This window comes from Accipiter gentilis, chromosome 29 (genome assembly GCF_929443795.1).
Source record: "Accipiter gentilis chromosome 29, bAccGen1.1, whole genome shotgun sequence".
NCBI classification, from domain to species: domain Eukaryota; kingdom Metazoa; phylum Chordata; class Aves; order Accipitriformes; family Accipitridae; genus Astur; species Astur gentilis.
In genome coordinates this window covers 16,170,533-16,187,043 of record NC_064908.1, presented here as the reverse complement: position 1 = coordinate 16,187,043, position 16,511 = coordinate 16,170,533, and the positions used below count along the sequence as shown (strand labels likewise).

The 16,511-nt window shown below is 54.0% G+C and overlaps 1 protein-coding gene across 5 annotated transcripts in view; it reads right to left on the bottom strand.

Annotated features, from left to right (window-relative positions):
- The window catches only part of NTNG2 (netrin G2), a 56,833-nt gene that overhangs the window by 23,019 nt on the left and 17,303 nt on the right, over positions 1-16,511 (bottom strand). For all 5 annotated transcript variants that reach the window (XR_007509976.1, XR_007509977.1, XM_049832553.1 and 2 more), the window contains exon 3: positions 9,280-9,923. Coding sequence is in view for 3 of the 5 variants with exons in the window: in XM_049832553.1 (XP_049688510.1) it covers positions 9,280-9,923 (644 nt within the window). In the remaining 2 variants the exon portion in view is untranslated. The remainder of the gene's footprint in view (positions 1-9,279; positions 9,924-16,511) is intronic.

Here is a 16,511-nt window from a genome sequence, read left to right as displayed (position 1 = left end):
TGAGCACCAGCTCCCGGGACAGCCCCCAGCTGCCTCCTGTCCCTGCAAAAGCACCCGCGCTCCCCTGGCAGGGTGGGTGCTCATGGACATCCCCCAGCCCCTGGATGGAAGGGTGATGGGGCACTGCTCTTCCCAGAGAAGACCCTCACTTCCCAGTCGGTGTAAACAAGGAAAATTAAAGAGAAAGCAGAGGCAGCTGGTCACCCTGCCTGCCTGTGCCCGGGTCACTTAGATTTCTCACCGCTCTGCCCTTCACCACTGTGCAAAAGTTTTGTTATGGAAAGGATCAATTTTACCAGGGAATTGCTTTCTGAATTCGACCTTTGAGGATCATCAATCTAAGCAGAGAACTATAACCCCAGCGAGCTGACCCCGCAACACAGCACTTTTCAGCCCAATCAATCAGGCTGCATTATTTAATAGTGAACAGCCGAGCGCCTTCAGCCGGCCCCGACTGCCAACCCCATTTTGTGCAAAGGTTTCTGCATCTGGGCCTCGCTGCTGCTCGGGCTCAGCGGCTCGGCTTTAACCCCTTCTTCAGGCTTCTCTGCCTCCTTCTCTGGGCCTGCAGCCCAAGGACGTGCAGCCACCGACGCTCTGTGCACGACGTCTTTCCCCAGCCAAGATCCAGCTGGTGGAGACTGGCGTAAATGACATTAACCCAGTCCCCTGAGTGGGGGCTGCTAGTCCTGCTTGCCTCTGCTCATCTTCCTCGGGCGGCCAGCCATCGCAGGAAAGAGAGGATGAAGGGAAAGGTTAGGATCTACTTAGCAATGAGGCTTAAATAAGCAGCAGTGGGGCAGACACCTGCGCTGTGTCCTGCAGAAGGCGGCCATGGCCCTGCTCCAGTCCCGGGGCCGCTCCAGCAAAGCACCGGTTGCAATATGGTCTCTTTGGCTCCGGAGGAGATCTGAAGAGCTGGGAGCATCTCTCCTTTCGAGCTCATGGGTCAAGGCTGGCGGTGACGGTGCCGTTTCTCGGTGAGCGTTCAGAGCCCACGTAGGACGCAGCCGTGGGGGGGCACAACCTGGAGGAGAGCAGCCCCAGTGCACAACCCAGCTGGAGCTACAGCACCCATAGGCACCCTCCATGGCCCGGGGACACCCAAGTCCTGCGCCGGGCTGTTAGTTGGAGCACACGACTGCATTTTGCATTAAACAGAAATTGGCTCACACCGTTCCCGGCAAAAGTGGCTGGAGCAACGCGTGGCCCAAGACGTTACTCTTTGCCTGATGGGGTATTTATGAATTTATTCTAGTGCAGGTCGTTCAGCTGCTGCCTTCCTTCAGAGTGGTGCAGTGTGGTCTGATGCTGCCAATGCCTCCACCAGGGAACATCACGGAGCTTGGAGCGCCAGGGAAAGTTTACAGGAAAGTGTCCTTTTCTTTCTTTTTCTTCTTCTTTTTTTTTTCCCAGCCATAAAGAACAGTTTGCCATCCCTGCATTTCTCCAAGTCAGCATCCTGGAGGTCACAGCAGCGAACGGTTGGAGAGGCGGCCGGTGCCAAACCCGTGTGCGAGGGAAGGAGATGCCCGTGCACAGGCTTAGGAAGGGGGTGAAGGCAGAGGTGAGTGCCGCAAACCTCCAGGAGCCATGCTGGGAGTGGGAAAGCAGCCCCTGCCCCTGAGCTTTCATTAAGAACGGCTTCTGAAATAATTTTTAAAAGTCACCCCAGCCCTTTGCTTTCCTTCCAAGGATTCTTGTGTGTTTTACAACCTCTTTTCTGTCCGTAACCTGGCTTGCAGAGCAGGGAAGTAAGGCAGAGAAAGGCAAGGAGCATCTCTTCCTCCCTCTCCACGGGGCTCAGCCAGCTGTGGGGTGCTGGCACCCCCCACTCAGGCCTGATGCCGTGCCCCCGCTGCTGTGCTGGGTAGGGCTGGAGAAACCCCTTGCTGGTTGGAGACCGAGAGAGCTGCTCCATCCCCGTGCACCTCTCACCCAGCTCCCACCACGGCCCAATCCTGCCTTGCCCTGAGCTCCTTAAAAAAAGCCTGGGCGAGGACACGGGGCACCAAAAGTCCACTACGGTGGCCCACCACCTCCCTTCCAAGTCTCCTTCCAGTCCAGCCTGTGCCCTCCTCTCCACCCCGTGCTCGCCATGAGGATGCTACGGCACGGCCGCGTGGCCCCAGGGATGCGGTGGGAGATCTCGTCCCCTCCCGCTGGCTCCTGCTTTCCCTCACCATCGGCTTGGCAGCGGTACCCTCCCCTGCTCCCTTTCCACTCACCCGAGCTGGCGTTGGGGAGAGGCAGCGCACAGCGGAGAGCTGCTAATGACTGCCATCCAAAGGAAGGCTTATGATAGCTTTCCCCTGAATTGTTTGCTCTCACTGTAATTGATGAGGCTTTAATGAGTCTCATGGGACGATGTGTTTGAAGGGAGCTCTTTCCTCTCCGTCCCTGAGGAAAAGGATGTTTCAACTGATCTCGGCTCTCGGGGAAACATGAATAACTCTTCTCCATCTCTCTATTGTCATCCCCAGCCGTTGCTCGCAGCACGCTCCGGCAGCTGCCTGGCCATGACTTACCCACTTTTTACCTGCTCCTTTGCAACTGTTTTGGCAGCTCAGCAAAAGCAGGGAGCAAATCTTTCGGGCAAAGCATAACGGGTGCTGAGCTTGGATTGTTTCTGGCCCATCTGTGCATGCAGAAGCCGGTAAAAATAGCTTCTGGGCCACAGAAGAAGCACCGTCCCTTTGTAGAGAGCAGTTGTATTAGGATTTGCCTTGCTGGGAGATCACTCTGGCAGAGGTTTGCTATTGCCAGTGACCGGAGCAGGGCTGAAAAGGGCTGGAGAAGGTGACTGCAGCTCATTCATCCCAGGAGCAGTGCTAGGAGCGTAACTGAGCCTGCGGTCCAGGGGCTGATGAGGGAGGAAAAGCCATTTTAACGTCTTGTTTCTTTCCGCTCGAACCAGGGGGAGAGGCTTCTGGATTTCACTGCTTTCTGCAGAGCCAAAAAACTGAAAAAAAACCCCTGGGTTAGGTCAGAGGGACATGTTGTGAGTGGTTTTTTTTCCTTGCGGGTTTTCACTTTTGGCTGTGTGGTAGGGACGGATGAGTCCTCCCGGCGGGGAGGAACCCTCCTCGCTGCCCTTCGAAATGATTTGAGGTTTGGGTTACAAAGAGGAGACAATTTAAAAGATGCCAAAGTGGAGAGCACACTAGCTGGCTGTTCCCATTCGAGAGGCTATTTATTTTAAATAAGTTGACACTCACCAGCTGTCAAGATCCTGCTGACTGGTGGAACATTATTTACATTCAAAGCTGTCTTAAAAAGCAAACACAAAACCAAACCTCCCCGTTAGGGGGTCGGGCAACAGAAGGGAGGAAGGGTGAAGAGGACATCACACAGATACGTGAACATAAATATTTGCAGAGTAATGTGTATAAATGCTCTTGGTCTTTCTCCTGGAATGCAATAATGCCTGCAATTGAGTTCATTGGCCAAATTGAATTTGGGCTCCCGTAGAAGTCTCTTTATATTAAGTGCTTTAACATACATCACCTTCTCAGTCTATCGATGAAATTCTATTATCTGCTCAGGGCCGGACGCAACTCGGCAACAAAATCGGAGGGGAAATAAAAACCTTCGCAAACCAAAGCCAGGAGCAGGTAATAGGACCTTGGGCATCTGTCTCCGGCTATTGACAAAGTGTCACGAGTGTCTGGGGGAAGGAGGAGCTCTCCAGGTTTCTTGCTAACTCCCTCCCTCCCGCTCAGCAAGTTTCTCCTCCATCTTGCTGCAGTGGGAGTAAAACCCTTTAAGAGACTCAAGGAAAGTCAAGCAAACAGTTGCTGCACATTAACTTAATTTAACTATATGACCAAGAGCAAGATTTTGCTTGAACTCAAGCTAATTCCAGCCTGGAGGAATGCCAGGGAAATTCAGCCATCCAGCTCTCGGGGGCTGCCCAGCACGGAGGCGAGGACGGGCCGAGGAATGCGGCGCACCGTTGGCGCAGACTTGGCCGTCCTTGACACGAGGATGCTGTTACCTCCTGGGACCTGAAGTCTGACTGCCAGGAGCTGCGGGGGAAGGAGCGGAGACAGGCACAGGCGGTGCTTGCCCTGGTTTTTGTGGTCTTCCCAAAGGTGCTCAGCGCAGGCGGTGGCTGGCCATGGGCTGCAGGGGCATTGGGCTAGTTCCTGGGGGATGTTTGGGTGAGCCCATGGCTATTTTGGGGGCGATGCTCTGGCACCGGGGCTGGGCAAGCTTGGCTGGGGAAGCCAACGCTCTCACAGATCATCTATCCCAGGTCCCTGCTTGTCCCCCGTCTGCAAAGCAGTGGTGATGCTGCTGGCAGGTCCCATCCTGCTCCTCAGGGAAAGGCACTCAACAGGGGCACCGGTTGTTACACAAAATCTAAGACCCTCAACAAGAGGCTCCACGGACCAAAAATTCTTCTTTCCTCCCTTCTAGACACAGCTTTGTCAGAGAAGTAGGATCGCAAACCTCTACAGCTGGAGCATCGAGCATCACCGCATCTCAAGACTCACCAAGAATGCAGAAAGATTCACTGACAATTCTTGATTTATTGGAGGAAGTACTTTGGGGAATGGCCTTGATCCTCCAGGTCTGGAGTGCCTGAACCTGGCTGTTGGCACCAGGATAACGAGCTGGGCAAATTCGTTCTGCTCTGCTAGCACAAACTCACTGCTCCAAGGCATGTGGAGAGCAAAGCCTTCCGGAGAGCATCTGTGTACGGCACCGAGAGCCGCGCAAGGGGAAGGAAGGGATCAAAGCAAGGGAGCACAGAGGGCCTTTCCCTTCAATTCTTTTGTGTAAGCAGAAGAGAAGCCAAAGAAAGCCTCAGAAAAGCAATTGGTGAGGAGAGGGAAGGAAATGCTGTTACAAAACTGGAAACCTCATCTTCTTGTTGGTGCCTCTTTGGCCTGAGCCAAGCCTGAGATGAGGCACTGTTACATGGAGCTGCTCGGTGGTGAGTAACGCTCCCTCCTCCTGCCTTCCTCCGGGGACTGCTCACCATGGGCACGATGGACAGACAGACAGACGGACAGAGCATGCAGTGGGGCAGGGGAGCACTAAGGAGAGAAATCTTAATAATCAGCCTAGAATTGATTCACTTCTGCTCAATCTGATTTCTCCTAACTGGATCCACATGTCCTGGCCATGGCACATTAACTTCAATTATGGCTTATTAATGTCTCCGTGATGGAGCGTGCCCTGCTGAGCACTGCGGTGACTGACGTTATGAAGGGGAAAAAAATTACTCCAAAGAGACACGGCGAGTAATGGAAAGAGAACCGGCGGCTTTCATCACACCAGCCGTCAGTCCTGGCAGCCAGGGAAAGCTCATTCACCCATTCCCGAGAAGATGACCAAGCTGATTGCTGCACCGAGGAGAAAACTAAGCAGTGAATAGAGATCTGTGGGGAAAAGTCTTTCCGCTTCCCTTCCCCACCCTGCCTGGCACACACACAAGCACAGAGACCAAGGGCTTGCTCGCGTCTATTCCTGTCTTGACTCCTCTGCATCTCCAGTTACTCTGCAGATCAATGGGGACAGGATGGAAGAAGAAAAAAAAAAAAAAAAAAGAAAAGAAAAAGATACCACGATGAAAGAGAGTAAAAATAAACTGTCAGCCATGAACAGAGAAATGGACCTGGCTGAGGTTGCGGGAGGAGGAGATGCAGACGGAGCGGGAAGAGGAGGCCCTGAAGCACCAGCCCATTGCACCAACACCCAGGAAGGGTGCAGAGACCCTCAGGATTCACCAGACCCTCTGGAGATCTTGGCAAACTCTTGAACCGCCCTGGTCCATCTGGTCTGCAGGAGGAAAGAAGGCAGCAAACTCCTTCCCCTTCTCCCCACGTCCTTTGCTCCGTCTCTTTCTGCTTTTCCCAAAAGCTCTAGGAGATCGCGGTGAGGGGTCTTCCTTGGTGGGAAGCAGAGGGGTGAAAGATGGGGGCCCAGAAGCCCATAGACCGAGGGCAGCAGAGAAACCTCTCTGAACCCCCCAGCTAAGACTGTGGCATGAGAAACCACCCAGGCTCGTGGTCTGCTCTGAGGGCAAAGCGTTTTGCTTTTCCCTTGACTGTGAACATCAACTGGAAATGAGCTGCCATGTGTCTCATCGCCCTGCGGGCGCTGCCAGCTGCCTGCCAAAATCCTGGTGCCGTACGGGGCACAGGTGACGATGCCACGCGCTCTGATGGCACGCACTGCTCCTCCAATGCCACACGCCACAGCCGGGCACCGCTCCTCCGACCTCCTGGGGCTGCTCACACCTCTGCCCTCCAGATGGAATTTTTCTGGCTGCTTTTTGCCTTTGAGCCCTCATTTCTTCATAATCATCTTCCCTCTTGTTTCCACGACCCCTGCAGTGGATCCCTAACACCACCCCCCGTTTTATCTAGGCACTTTCCTCCTGTTCCTCAAACATGGTCGTTCCCACATCCTGGAAAACACAGTGTGTGTCCATCCCCAGCCCTGCCCGCCCTGCCTCCTCCCTTCCCCGCGCAGCACTCCTGTCAGGCTCACATCGATTTCTCCTCTCTTCCTCTCAATAACCCACCCCTTGTTGAGCCATACACAAGATTTAATTTGGTTTTAGTCCCTGCACTGTAACTGGCTTTGCTTACAGCTGGAATTAGATTGCTTTCCAGCGAAAAAACCTGCTTGCTGGGACCGGAATAATCACAGGAGCAGAGTTAATTCACATGAAGCTTCTCCACCTGATACATCACTTATCCACAGCTCCTCAGCCGGTCATCCTTCCCTGCCCTATGCCCATCAGAGCTGGAAGAGTCAGTGCAGGACAGGCATCGACTTCTTCCCCACCTGGGATGAGCGTCCCCTCTCCTGGGACTGGCCCAGCAAGGCAGGACAGCCGGGGAGAGCCGGAGCGGTGCAAAGCTGGGTCTTGCTGTGGCTCGGGAGTTGGAGTTTGGGCCAGAAAAAGCAGATTTCAGAGTTTTCTTTGTGCCCAGCCAAGGAAAAGCCCTCTCCTCCCAGAGACCCTGCTGCATTGGAAGAGTCACTGTCAGCTCGCGGCGAGCAAAGCCAAGAGGGAAGCGGAGGCGAGCAGGAGCTGCTCTGCAGCAGCCGTGGGCAGCCGTCCACGCGAGCAGCGCACCAGCTCTGAGGGGGAGGCCACCAAGGAATTAGCCAACAAACCCCAACCCATCTCATTCTGGCCTCAGACAAAAAAACCCACCAGCATCGCAGCTTCCACTGGGCGTTCGCAGCCCAACCGTCCCTCGCCAGCGCTGTCCTCAGGGTGCAGGCGGGTGTGGAATCTCGGATGTCTCATAGAGGTTGTGCCCCCCCTCTCAACATGGTCTTCCTCCCTTGCCCTAGTTGCCTCTTTTCACAATGTTTGTAGAGATTTTATCTCTTGAAACGCTCTCCGCTACTATTAAATTTGGCGAGTGAGTTCAAAATCTGGTGAGGGAATAGGGGTGGGGGGAACGAAGACAGCTCACAGCCAGCAAGGTGCTGGTTTGTGGAGAATCCCACCAGCATAGCCTGAAGTCAAAAGTACTGAAGCAATATATCCTGCCTAAGGCAAGCAGGAAAGGTAAAGGGCTCTGAGGAGGAAGGTGTTCATGGGACACCAAGAGTATTTTAACATGTATCTTACAGCATCAAGTATCCCGAAGCAGCTGTAGGTGCGAGTAACAAGTCCTTGGATATCTGCAGAGTTATCTCCATGCTTGGAAGCCAGAGGTCATTGCACAAGCATTGACATCAAACATTTAATCCTAATTTACCACTTTCTGAGCTGAAAACTCTGCATCCCTGTTAGAGAGTCTAACCAGCCCCCATAAATTGATACACCAGCTCCAACCCTTCCAGCCAGCCACCCTGGTCAGCGTGGGCTTTGGCTGGGAATTGATCCCTGTGGCTTTGCCGCTGCTGTCAGTAACATCAAGCATCCCTGCGGGAAGCTTTGCCGCCCGGGAGGAGCAGGGTCACAGCAGACGGAGCAGGGGGCAGGACTGGCTGTGCTCGGGGTGGAGGGGAAAGCAACACACTGGCCTTTTCTCTCGCTTTTGCCCATTTTCCCTCCCTTCCACCCTCTTCCCTTTGCTATTTTGCCCCACCCTGAGCTGTTCAAGGCCCGTGGATATTTACTACACCTGGCAATACTTCTTATGGGCAGGTGTAAAATATCTCTCTGCACATATTTATACAGAAGCACATTGCTCCGAAGCCTGGGCGCTGGCAGACGTGTGCGGAGGTTCTCTCCTGCACCTCTTCCCGTGTGCCTGAGCTCCCCAGGGCTTCTCGCCGAGCGATCCTGACGGCGGGCACACCGACACGCTGCCGGCCCTGCCAAAACCCACAGCTGCTCGTCCCAGACAGGCGACCGCGCCGTGAGAGACCTAGCCCCTCCGCCTGCTGCTGCCATCACTGCTGCCTCCTGCCTGCCCCCGTGGGAGGAAAGGGCTCTCCCATCCCTCGCGGCAGCTTCCTTCCCCTTGGAGCCCGTTCCAAGGCAGCATCGGTGGCACCTGCAAAACATTTTTGCTTGCAAGTCTCAGAGGCAAAGAGTTTGGAACTGATACAAACGGCTCCTCTGTCGCTGTGGTGATTCTTGTTAGCGCGGGGTGGGTGATGGGGAGATTTTTTCCCCTCTCGTCTGTAAGTCTCGCACAAGCTGAATCCACAAGCTGGATGGGAAATTAGCCATCTCGGCATTTTTCCACCTTACTTTGCTTTTTCGGTTGATGTCATAACGTAACATATGGCATCGTACAAAGAAATGAAAAACAAAACCCAGGAGAAACAAACCCCTTCCTGCCTTCACCTGCCCCAGATCTGTCGGGGGAATATACCCTCAACCCAAACTTTGTCCGCCGGAGCCGGGATTGCTCCAGGGGTGCATGACTGACTTGGGATGACCCATCCTGCTTGTACTGGTGGAAAGCCAGAGTTTAGTGGGGTGAGCCTCATTCCTCACCCTCACCCCGCAGATCCACTAGCGTTGCCCCTGAGATTTTTGGGCAGAGGCTGGCCGTGTTTGCACAGCTGGGGACATCTGCGAGGGAACTCAGACCCCCGCTGCCCATCCAAGCCATGTCCCAGTTCCCCCCCAGGCCAGCTCCAGGAGGACACAGCCTTGGAGGTGCCCCAGCTGTTCCCTGCAAGGACACATCTGTTTTATTACCGATGCTGCCCTACCTCGGGAGAAAGGGAGAAACAGTGATAATCTTATCGGTCGACAGAAACGCTGATGGCTTAGTTTTCTAGCAGTAACCCTCTTCTCATCCCTCCGAGAAGAGATGCCCAAAGAAATACAGCAGCCGTTACCTGCCGGTGACTTCAATGTTGGAGACGGCATAGAAGTACTTGTACAAGTTCTCCCTCTGCACGTAGGTGCCCCCCAGGGCCGGTCTCAGCAGTCTCATCCGCAGGTCGGTCACGGTAAAGAAGTCCTTGAGCCCTTTGGCGCTCTCCAGCCGGGTGTACAAGTTGTCCATGTTCTTGAGGTCAGGGCCAGCAAAGATGGCAAAGCGGTCCCTCACCTCGAACCGGACGGTCTTCTCTTTTTTGGAGCCCGCCCAGCGGGAATACTCCTCTGTGCAGAGGACCCTGTTGGCACTGGTGGTGGAGAGGTCCCGGACCCTCCGTGCTGGCATGCTGAAGGCCTCCATGCAGTCATCTGCGTAATATTGGTACGGGTGCCAAGTCCTCCCGTTGTCCAGCGACTTCTCCAGCATCATGATGGTGGGTCGGCCGTACTCGAAGGTTATCACGATGTCATCTGTCAGCTCGATGCTCTTGTTCCAGGACAGCGTGATGTTGGCCAGCAGCGGCTCCGGGTACCGGCGCCACGTCACGCTCTGCCAGTACGTGGCCAGCCCTTCGTCCTCGCTGTCGAACATGAGTTTCGGCGGGTGGGCCAGGTCCGGGTTGGAGGCATCGCACTCATCGCTGCACAGGTACGGGTTCTCCTGGAACAACAACAACGGTCACGAGAGAAGAAGGCAACGCCTGGGCATCGCATCGGCATCGCGGGCACACTGCCGAGCTTGCACCGTTACCGGGCCCTGGTTTTAGCTGCTTGTGTCAAATGTTAACTGCTGGGCTGAACTGGAGTATGCCGGGGGTCTGGCTCTGGATGATGCTGTTTCTGAGCATGAATTTAGGACAGAAAGAGGTGGCTTTGCCTTTGCTATAAGAACGGCTGAGCTGTTTCCTTTGAAAGGCCCTTTGGGAAAGGGCCTTTCAATTTGGCACGGGGGCAATTTTCATGGAAAGCACTTTCCCTGAGACGACCTCTGAGAAACTTTGCTTAAGCTTGGCTGAGTTACAAGCCTATGGAAAGCTGCGTTCACCCCTGCTCCCTTGCAAGAACCGAATGGCTAAAATCCCAAAGCGCATCCATGCCTCTCATGGCTCCTGATGCTGAACGGGCTGGGGACGCACCGTCCCCCGAGCACCTCTGAGCACGGCTAGAGGAGCAAAACCCAGTTTCCCCAGCTCCGAGCTGGGACAGGACCGGGCAGTAGCAGAGAGAGCCGAGATTTGTGCTCCCGGTGTCTCTGCTGTCCTCGGGACAGCAGCCTGGCCTCGGGGACGTGCAGAGGGGGTACGCTCGGGATGCACCCGCTCAACTTGATGTGATGACGATTGCTGGTCGCTCCTCAGTTCAATCTACCCGAACTAACCAGAGGCTGAGCTGACAAGGGATCGGGAAGGGAACAGGGCAGGCGGCTCCGTGCCCACCCACCAGCGCCCAGAAGGGACCCGGGACTCCCACAGCCTAAACTCCATCCCCAGCCACTTGCTGCTTGTCCAAGCGCCCTTAGCCCATGGCAAGTAGAAGGGAACATCAGTTAACATCTGTCTTTGCAGAAACTGAGTCGAGTAGCTGTGCCTGACAGCCCCGCTGCCTGCGGGGACAGGTACTTCCCAACCAGCGCTGCCTTCCCCCCTTGCAGGCAGGAGGTGCGATGGTCCTCGCCCACCCACAGGGACCACGGTGGGAAGGGTGGCTCATCCCATCCAGGTGACAATGTCTGCTGCTACGTCACTCGTTGCCTGCAGGTCTGGGCAATGGAAGAAAAGGTCCAGCCATCCCATTTTGCCCCCAAGTGACAATGCCCAGCCAAGCTTGCGTGTTTTGCAGGGACATAGGCACACATCCACATGTGCTGAACTGCACTAAGGACATCGTCAAGGTCACACACCAAACGTTGAAGTTTTGGAGGGGGGCATCAGGGTTAGCCGTGCCAATGGGTTTATTGCTCAAGCATACATGTGTGAAAGCCCCTCATTACAAGCTGGGGTCTCTCTTGCCCTACAGCGTCTGCCTCTGGGAGCGTGTGGGTCAAGACCTGCCTTGGAGATGACGTGGGCTGTGTTATAGTGGGGACCGTCTGCAAAAACACTGCAACACACCGCAAATCTTTTTTTTGCAAATGAAGCATCTCTTTCTTTGCTGTCGCTTTACTTCCCTCTCGGACTCAAAACCCAGAGAATCGGGGAGGGAGAGGGATTGGTACAACAGTGGGACCCTCATCAAGGGAGGCAGAGCTACCTGGCAGAGGAAGGAGGTGATAAAGCAGGTGGAGCTGCTCAGAGCTGAAGGCTGGAGGCGAGGAGCCTGCTGGGGTGTGAGGTCTGGTCCTCCTGAGCACGGCGGACTTGCAAGGTAAGACAGAGCCGGGTTTAGTGGTTTGGTTTGTGAACGCTTTGTGCGTGGTTGGGAGCCCGTGGGAAGATGCTGTGTGCAGGGAGCAGCGTGCTCCTGTCCGGCCCTGGGGACCTCCTGCAGCACCGGGGCTGTGCCGGGGTGCAGGATGCTGCTGGTCCCCGGCTCGCAGGGAGCTGGTGCTGGTACCTGGGGCTCAAACAAACGAGGTGCAAGGCTGGGGTCTGCTCAGGCTGGTCGCATCCCAGAGCTGGGAGGGCCCCGCTGCAAGCGTGGGGAAGCGTGCTCCTGTGTCCATGGCACTGGGGACTGATCCTGCACCATGGGCTTGCTTTGACCTGGGAATCTACTGGCATCTAAGTGCCCATGACCTGCTTTTAGGGTGCCCTGTGTATAGCCCGGGCAAAGCAGAGGAGGGCATCTGGCTTGTACGAGTGGGTGCTCTCGGGTGCAAAGTGGGGCTGTAATTTGAACATGGAAACTGCTGTCTAACATGAAATGCTTTGGAAAATCTGGGCTTTGCCACCTCCAGCTGGGCAACCAAAAGTCTTGGGAGCTACTTAGAGCTTCCCCACTCCATGTCTGTAAAATGGGCCTTTGGTGCCTCCTCGCAGCTCAGAGACGCGCTGAATGCAAGCAACTGTTTGCACGAGTGGAGGCCACAGCACTGAGGAGCCTAGAAAAGCTCAGAAGGACATAAATAATTCTGTCTTCTGAGCAGCGTCTGAGTAGCACGCTGTAAATAAGGCAGAAGGCTGCTCCGCCAGCAGCGGGGATAAAACAAAACAGCGAGCGGCTGATCTGTACATGAGCACCGGGCTCCTTTGCAGGGGATGCAGTGGCAGCCTTGGGGAGAAAAGGGGACTCCTGTAAATAAAGCATGTGGTGGTGCGTGTGTGTGTGTGTGTGTGCGCACAAGGCTGCCAGGGAAAGCAGCAGAAGCCAATTGATGTAACAGGGCAAAATTCATACTGTTTTCAACATTGTCTTGCTTTCAGACATGCACCTGCCCAACGGTAAAGCCACGAGTGCCGTGCTGGGATTTGCTCCTCCTGTTCCAGCCTTAACTTGAGCGACGTGTGGCTTTTGCCCTCTCCATGTGTGCTAGGAAAAAGGGCTCCAGCTGGAGTTGCTGAGCTCCGGTGGGGTGCCCATCCCCGGAGCAGGGAGGCTACTAAATGGGTGCTTTGGTTAATGTTTTAAAAGTAAATGGCTGAATAGTTTTTATTAATTTTTACTTGTTTGCAGCTGTGCCAGCTGGGCAAGGGAAATCAGTGGAGTGCTCAGGCTTGCTCAGGGGGTGAGGGCACCTGCCCAGGTGCTCCCCATTCCCCTCCCAAAGAGGGGGAGATGCCCTGAGCAAGGGGAGATGCCAGCTGGGGTGTGGCGGGGCTCTGAGCTGAGCTGGGGGGTCCTTTCCTGCTGTGACATGCTGTTTCAGAGTAGGGATTAAAAAAACCTAAGATATTGACATATTTAATATGCTCTCCTGACTCGTCACGTTCAGAGGAATTGTTTACCTCTGCTAATGAGACACAGCTTCCTGCTGGGGGATGTAGCTGCCTCTTAGCGCAGCTTTACAGCGGTGGCTGATGGAAAAGGAAGAAATATGCCCATCAGCTGAAGTGCTGGGGGCTCGGAGTACGTTTCCTGTGCTGAGGCAACATATTGTGTTGCAGTATGGTCCTACTGCCAATGTGGTCATACAGATGGCTTAATAGGACGATCCTGAAAAGACCATCCCAGAGGTCCATTTCCACCTCTTGTCTGAAGGGGGGTGCAGCAGTGCAGCGTCTCGGTGGGCTCGGGTGGGGAACTGGCTCGAGGCGGCAGCACAAAACTCCTCGATAAACCCTCCTCGCTGCTCAGACCAGCTCTGAGCAGGAGTGTGAGTGTGCGGAGCTGTCCTGGCAAGAGTTCTCTTGCCGTGTGGCTTCCTTTTCTTGTGTGCGGCAGCCATCGGGGCTGCCAAAGCCCTTGAGCTTGTGTAAGATGAATCTCCACTGAGTATCTCCTGCTTGAGCCGTCCCCGGCGTGGCCGCAGTGGCCAGCTTCACCTTCAGGGTTATGGGTGATGCTCCTATCAAGGCTTTCTTTGGAGGCTTTCTTAAGCAGTGGCCAAATTACACAAGGGAAGGACTCTGTGACCAAACCACAGTAAGAAAACATTACCGAGACCAGTAAAGGGTGGCCAGGGTGGGAGGTGGGACAGGTTTCCCACAGCAGTGAGGGAAGCAACTGAGTCTGACAAGCGTAATCCCCCTCCCAGTGTCCTGTCTGGAGGGACAGGGCTAGCCAGACATGTCACTGGCAGGGGATCTGGTGGGTCAAGAGCAGGGAGAAGCAGAGCCAAAACTCTGCCTGTCTCCCATATACTCGTCCCAGAGATCAGGGAATGGAGGTTCACGATCCCTGATGGCTCCTGTACTTCCCAACCTGTAAACACGCTCAGCAGGCAGCAAGCCCAAAGATATCTTTAACCACCCCGATGCTCTGGAGCGGCACACGGCTCGAGAGCTGCCTGGTTGTAACAGGGCAAACGCAAAAATAACCTCTAAGTGACAGTGCTGGAAGGGGGGGGAGAGCCTCAAAAGCCACTGAGTGAGTCACGTTACTACGGCTTCCTCTCATAAAATGAAGTGTTCCTTTTTGGTTTTAGGTTTATTGAATTGTCCTTCCTCCGCGGGATGCTCAGTGCGTTTTCTGCTGGTGGGATGGTTTGAAGTCAGCTGGGAGGGCAGGGGGGAGCGGAAACAGATGGCCATACTTTGGCTGCTCCGTTGGTCCTGGTAAGATCAGTTATAGCACTGTTGAAACAATTCCAGGTATTATTTTTGAATCTGGTTTCCTCTTCCAAGCCGTGTGTCCTCCAAAGAATCTGTCCAAAGTCTCAAGATATTTACGTCTTCAATCTAAAAGTCAGAATGCATTAGCCAGGCAAACTTGGTCTCAGCGAGCTTAAAATAAACCAGTTCACTTTGAGTCTCACGCTATTAAATCAGTCATGAGCATCCTCACGGCAACTAGATGTTGCAGGTTTCCAGCTCTCCAGCATGCTCTTCTGGTTGCTCATTTCTTGAGGGGGCACCAAAGAGCACCGCAACCTTGCTTAGCCCCAGCTCAGCCCACAGGGGCAAATCCCTGGGGGCAAATTGCAAGAGCCTTGCTGAGGACAAGTTGTCCTAACAAATGGCATCATAGCAGGATTGTGCCTCTGTGGGGCAAATCGTAGAGTGGTTTGGGTTGGAAGGGACCTTTAAAAGTCCCCTAGTCCAACCTCACTGCAATGAGCAGGGACATCTTCAACGAGATCAGGTTGCTCAGAGCCCCGTCCAGCCTGAACTTGAGTGTTTCCAGGGATGGGGCATCTACCACCTCTCTGGGCAACCTGTGCCAGTGTTTCACCACCCTCATTGTAAAGAATTTCTTCCTTATATCTAGTCTAAATCTACTCTGCTTTAGTTTAAAACCATTACCCCTTGTCCCATTGCAACAGGACCTACAAAAACGTCTGTCCCCATATTTCTTATAAGCCCCATTTAAGTACTGAAAGGCTGCTATAAGGTCTCCCTGGAGCCTTCTCTTCTCCAGGCTGAACAACCCCAACTCCCTCAGCCTGTTGTCACAGGAGAGGTGTTCCACCCCTCTGACCATCTTCATGGCCCTCCTCTGGACCTGCTCCAACAGGTCCATGTCCTTCTGATGTTGGAGGCCCCAGATCTGGACGCGGTACTGCAGGTGGGCTCTCAGCAGAGTGGGGTTGAGGGGCAGAATCCCCTCCCTCGACCTGCTGGCCACGCGGCTTTGGATGCAGCCCAGGATACGGTTGGCCCTGTGGGCTGTGAGCGCTCATGTCCAGTTTTTCATCCACCAGTACCCCCATGTCCTTCTCCCCAGGACTGCTCTCAATCCCTTCATCCCCCAGCCTCTATTGATACCAGGGGTTGCCCCGACCGAGGTGCAGGACCTTGCACTTGGCTTTGTTGAACCTTACGAGGTTCCCACTGGCCCACTTCTGGAGCTGGAAATGTGTCCCAGCCCAAGTGACTGCAGACCCAGCCCTTGGGTTTTGCCTCCTCTCAGTGCCCGGGGTCGGTGCTGGGCAGAAGTGCTGCAAAAGTGACTTTCTGAAGGTGACAGCGGGGACTTGCTCCTTGAGGAGGATTTCTTAAGAAACAAGATATTGGTCTGACAAGGCATGATGACAGGAATCCAGGATGCCGCAGCAGCGAAGCTGCTCCCCACCTTGCTGAGGAGGGAGGGAATGGGGGAAAACAGCCGCAATAAAAGGCCCCGGTTTTACAAAGCCCAGCTGGTTTCTAGAGCTCTTAATGAGCACACAAAGTTGTTTTGCTTTTTTTTCCTGGCAGATAATGCCATTTTTAAGCCTCATAGCATAAAATTATATATTTTTGTAGGTGAAATTACTTGATTAATCATTAAGCTGTTGAATATTTTAAACAAACTAGACATCTGTTGTGAATGGTGAAAGCTGCACAGAAATAAAACTGCAGCTTTTAGGAGATCTCCTTGCCAAAGGGAAGCTGGAAAGCAATTGCAACCACTAGCTGCACAATGAAGAAAAATAATAAAGATAATAATACTACTACTACTAAAGGGAAAAGAAACCCCAAGATTTGAGCAAGGATAAATAAGTAGATGATGTGAAAGTTTGTGCTCTTATAACCCAGTGTGATTTGTTTAATGGTGTATTGGCCCAGGGAACCTCCCTGGAGTTGCTTTGCTTTCCGGGATCTCTTCTGCTTGATGGAATTGTGTTAAGCCAACGCCTCCGCTAAAACTTAGGTCACCTTGGGACCAACTTGTTTTTAATTACAGTCAGTCTCTTAGAAAGAGTAATGACAAGGTCTCATCAACTTGGACT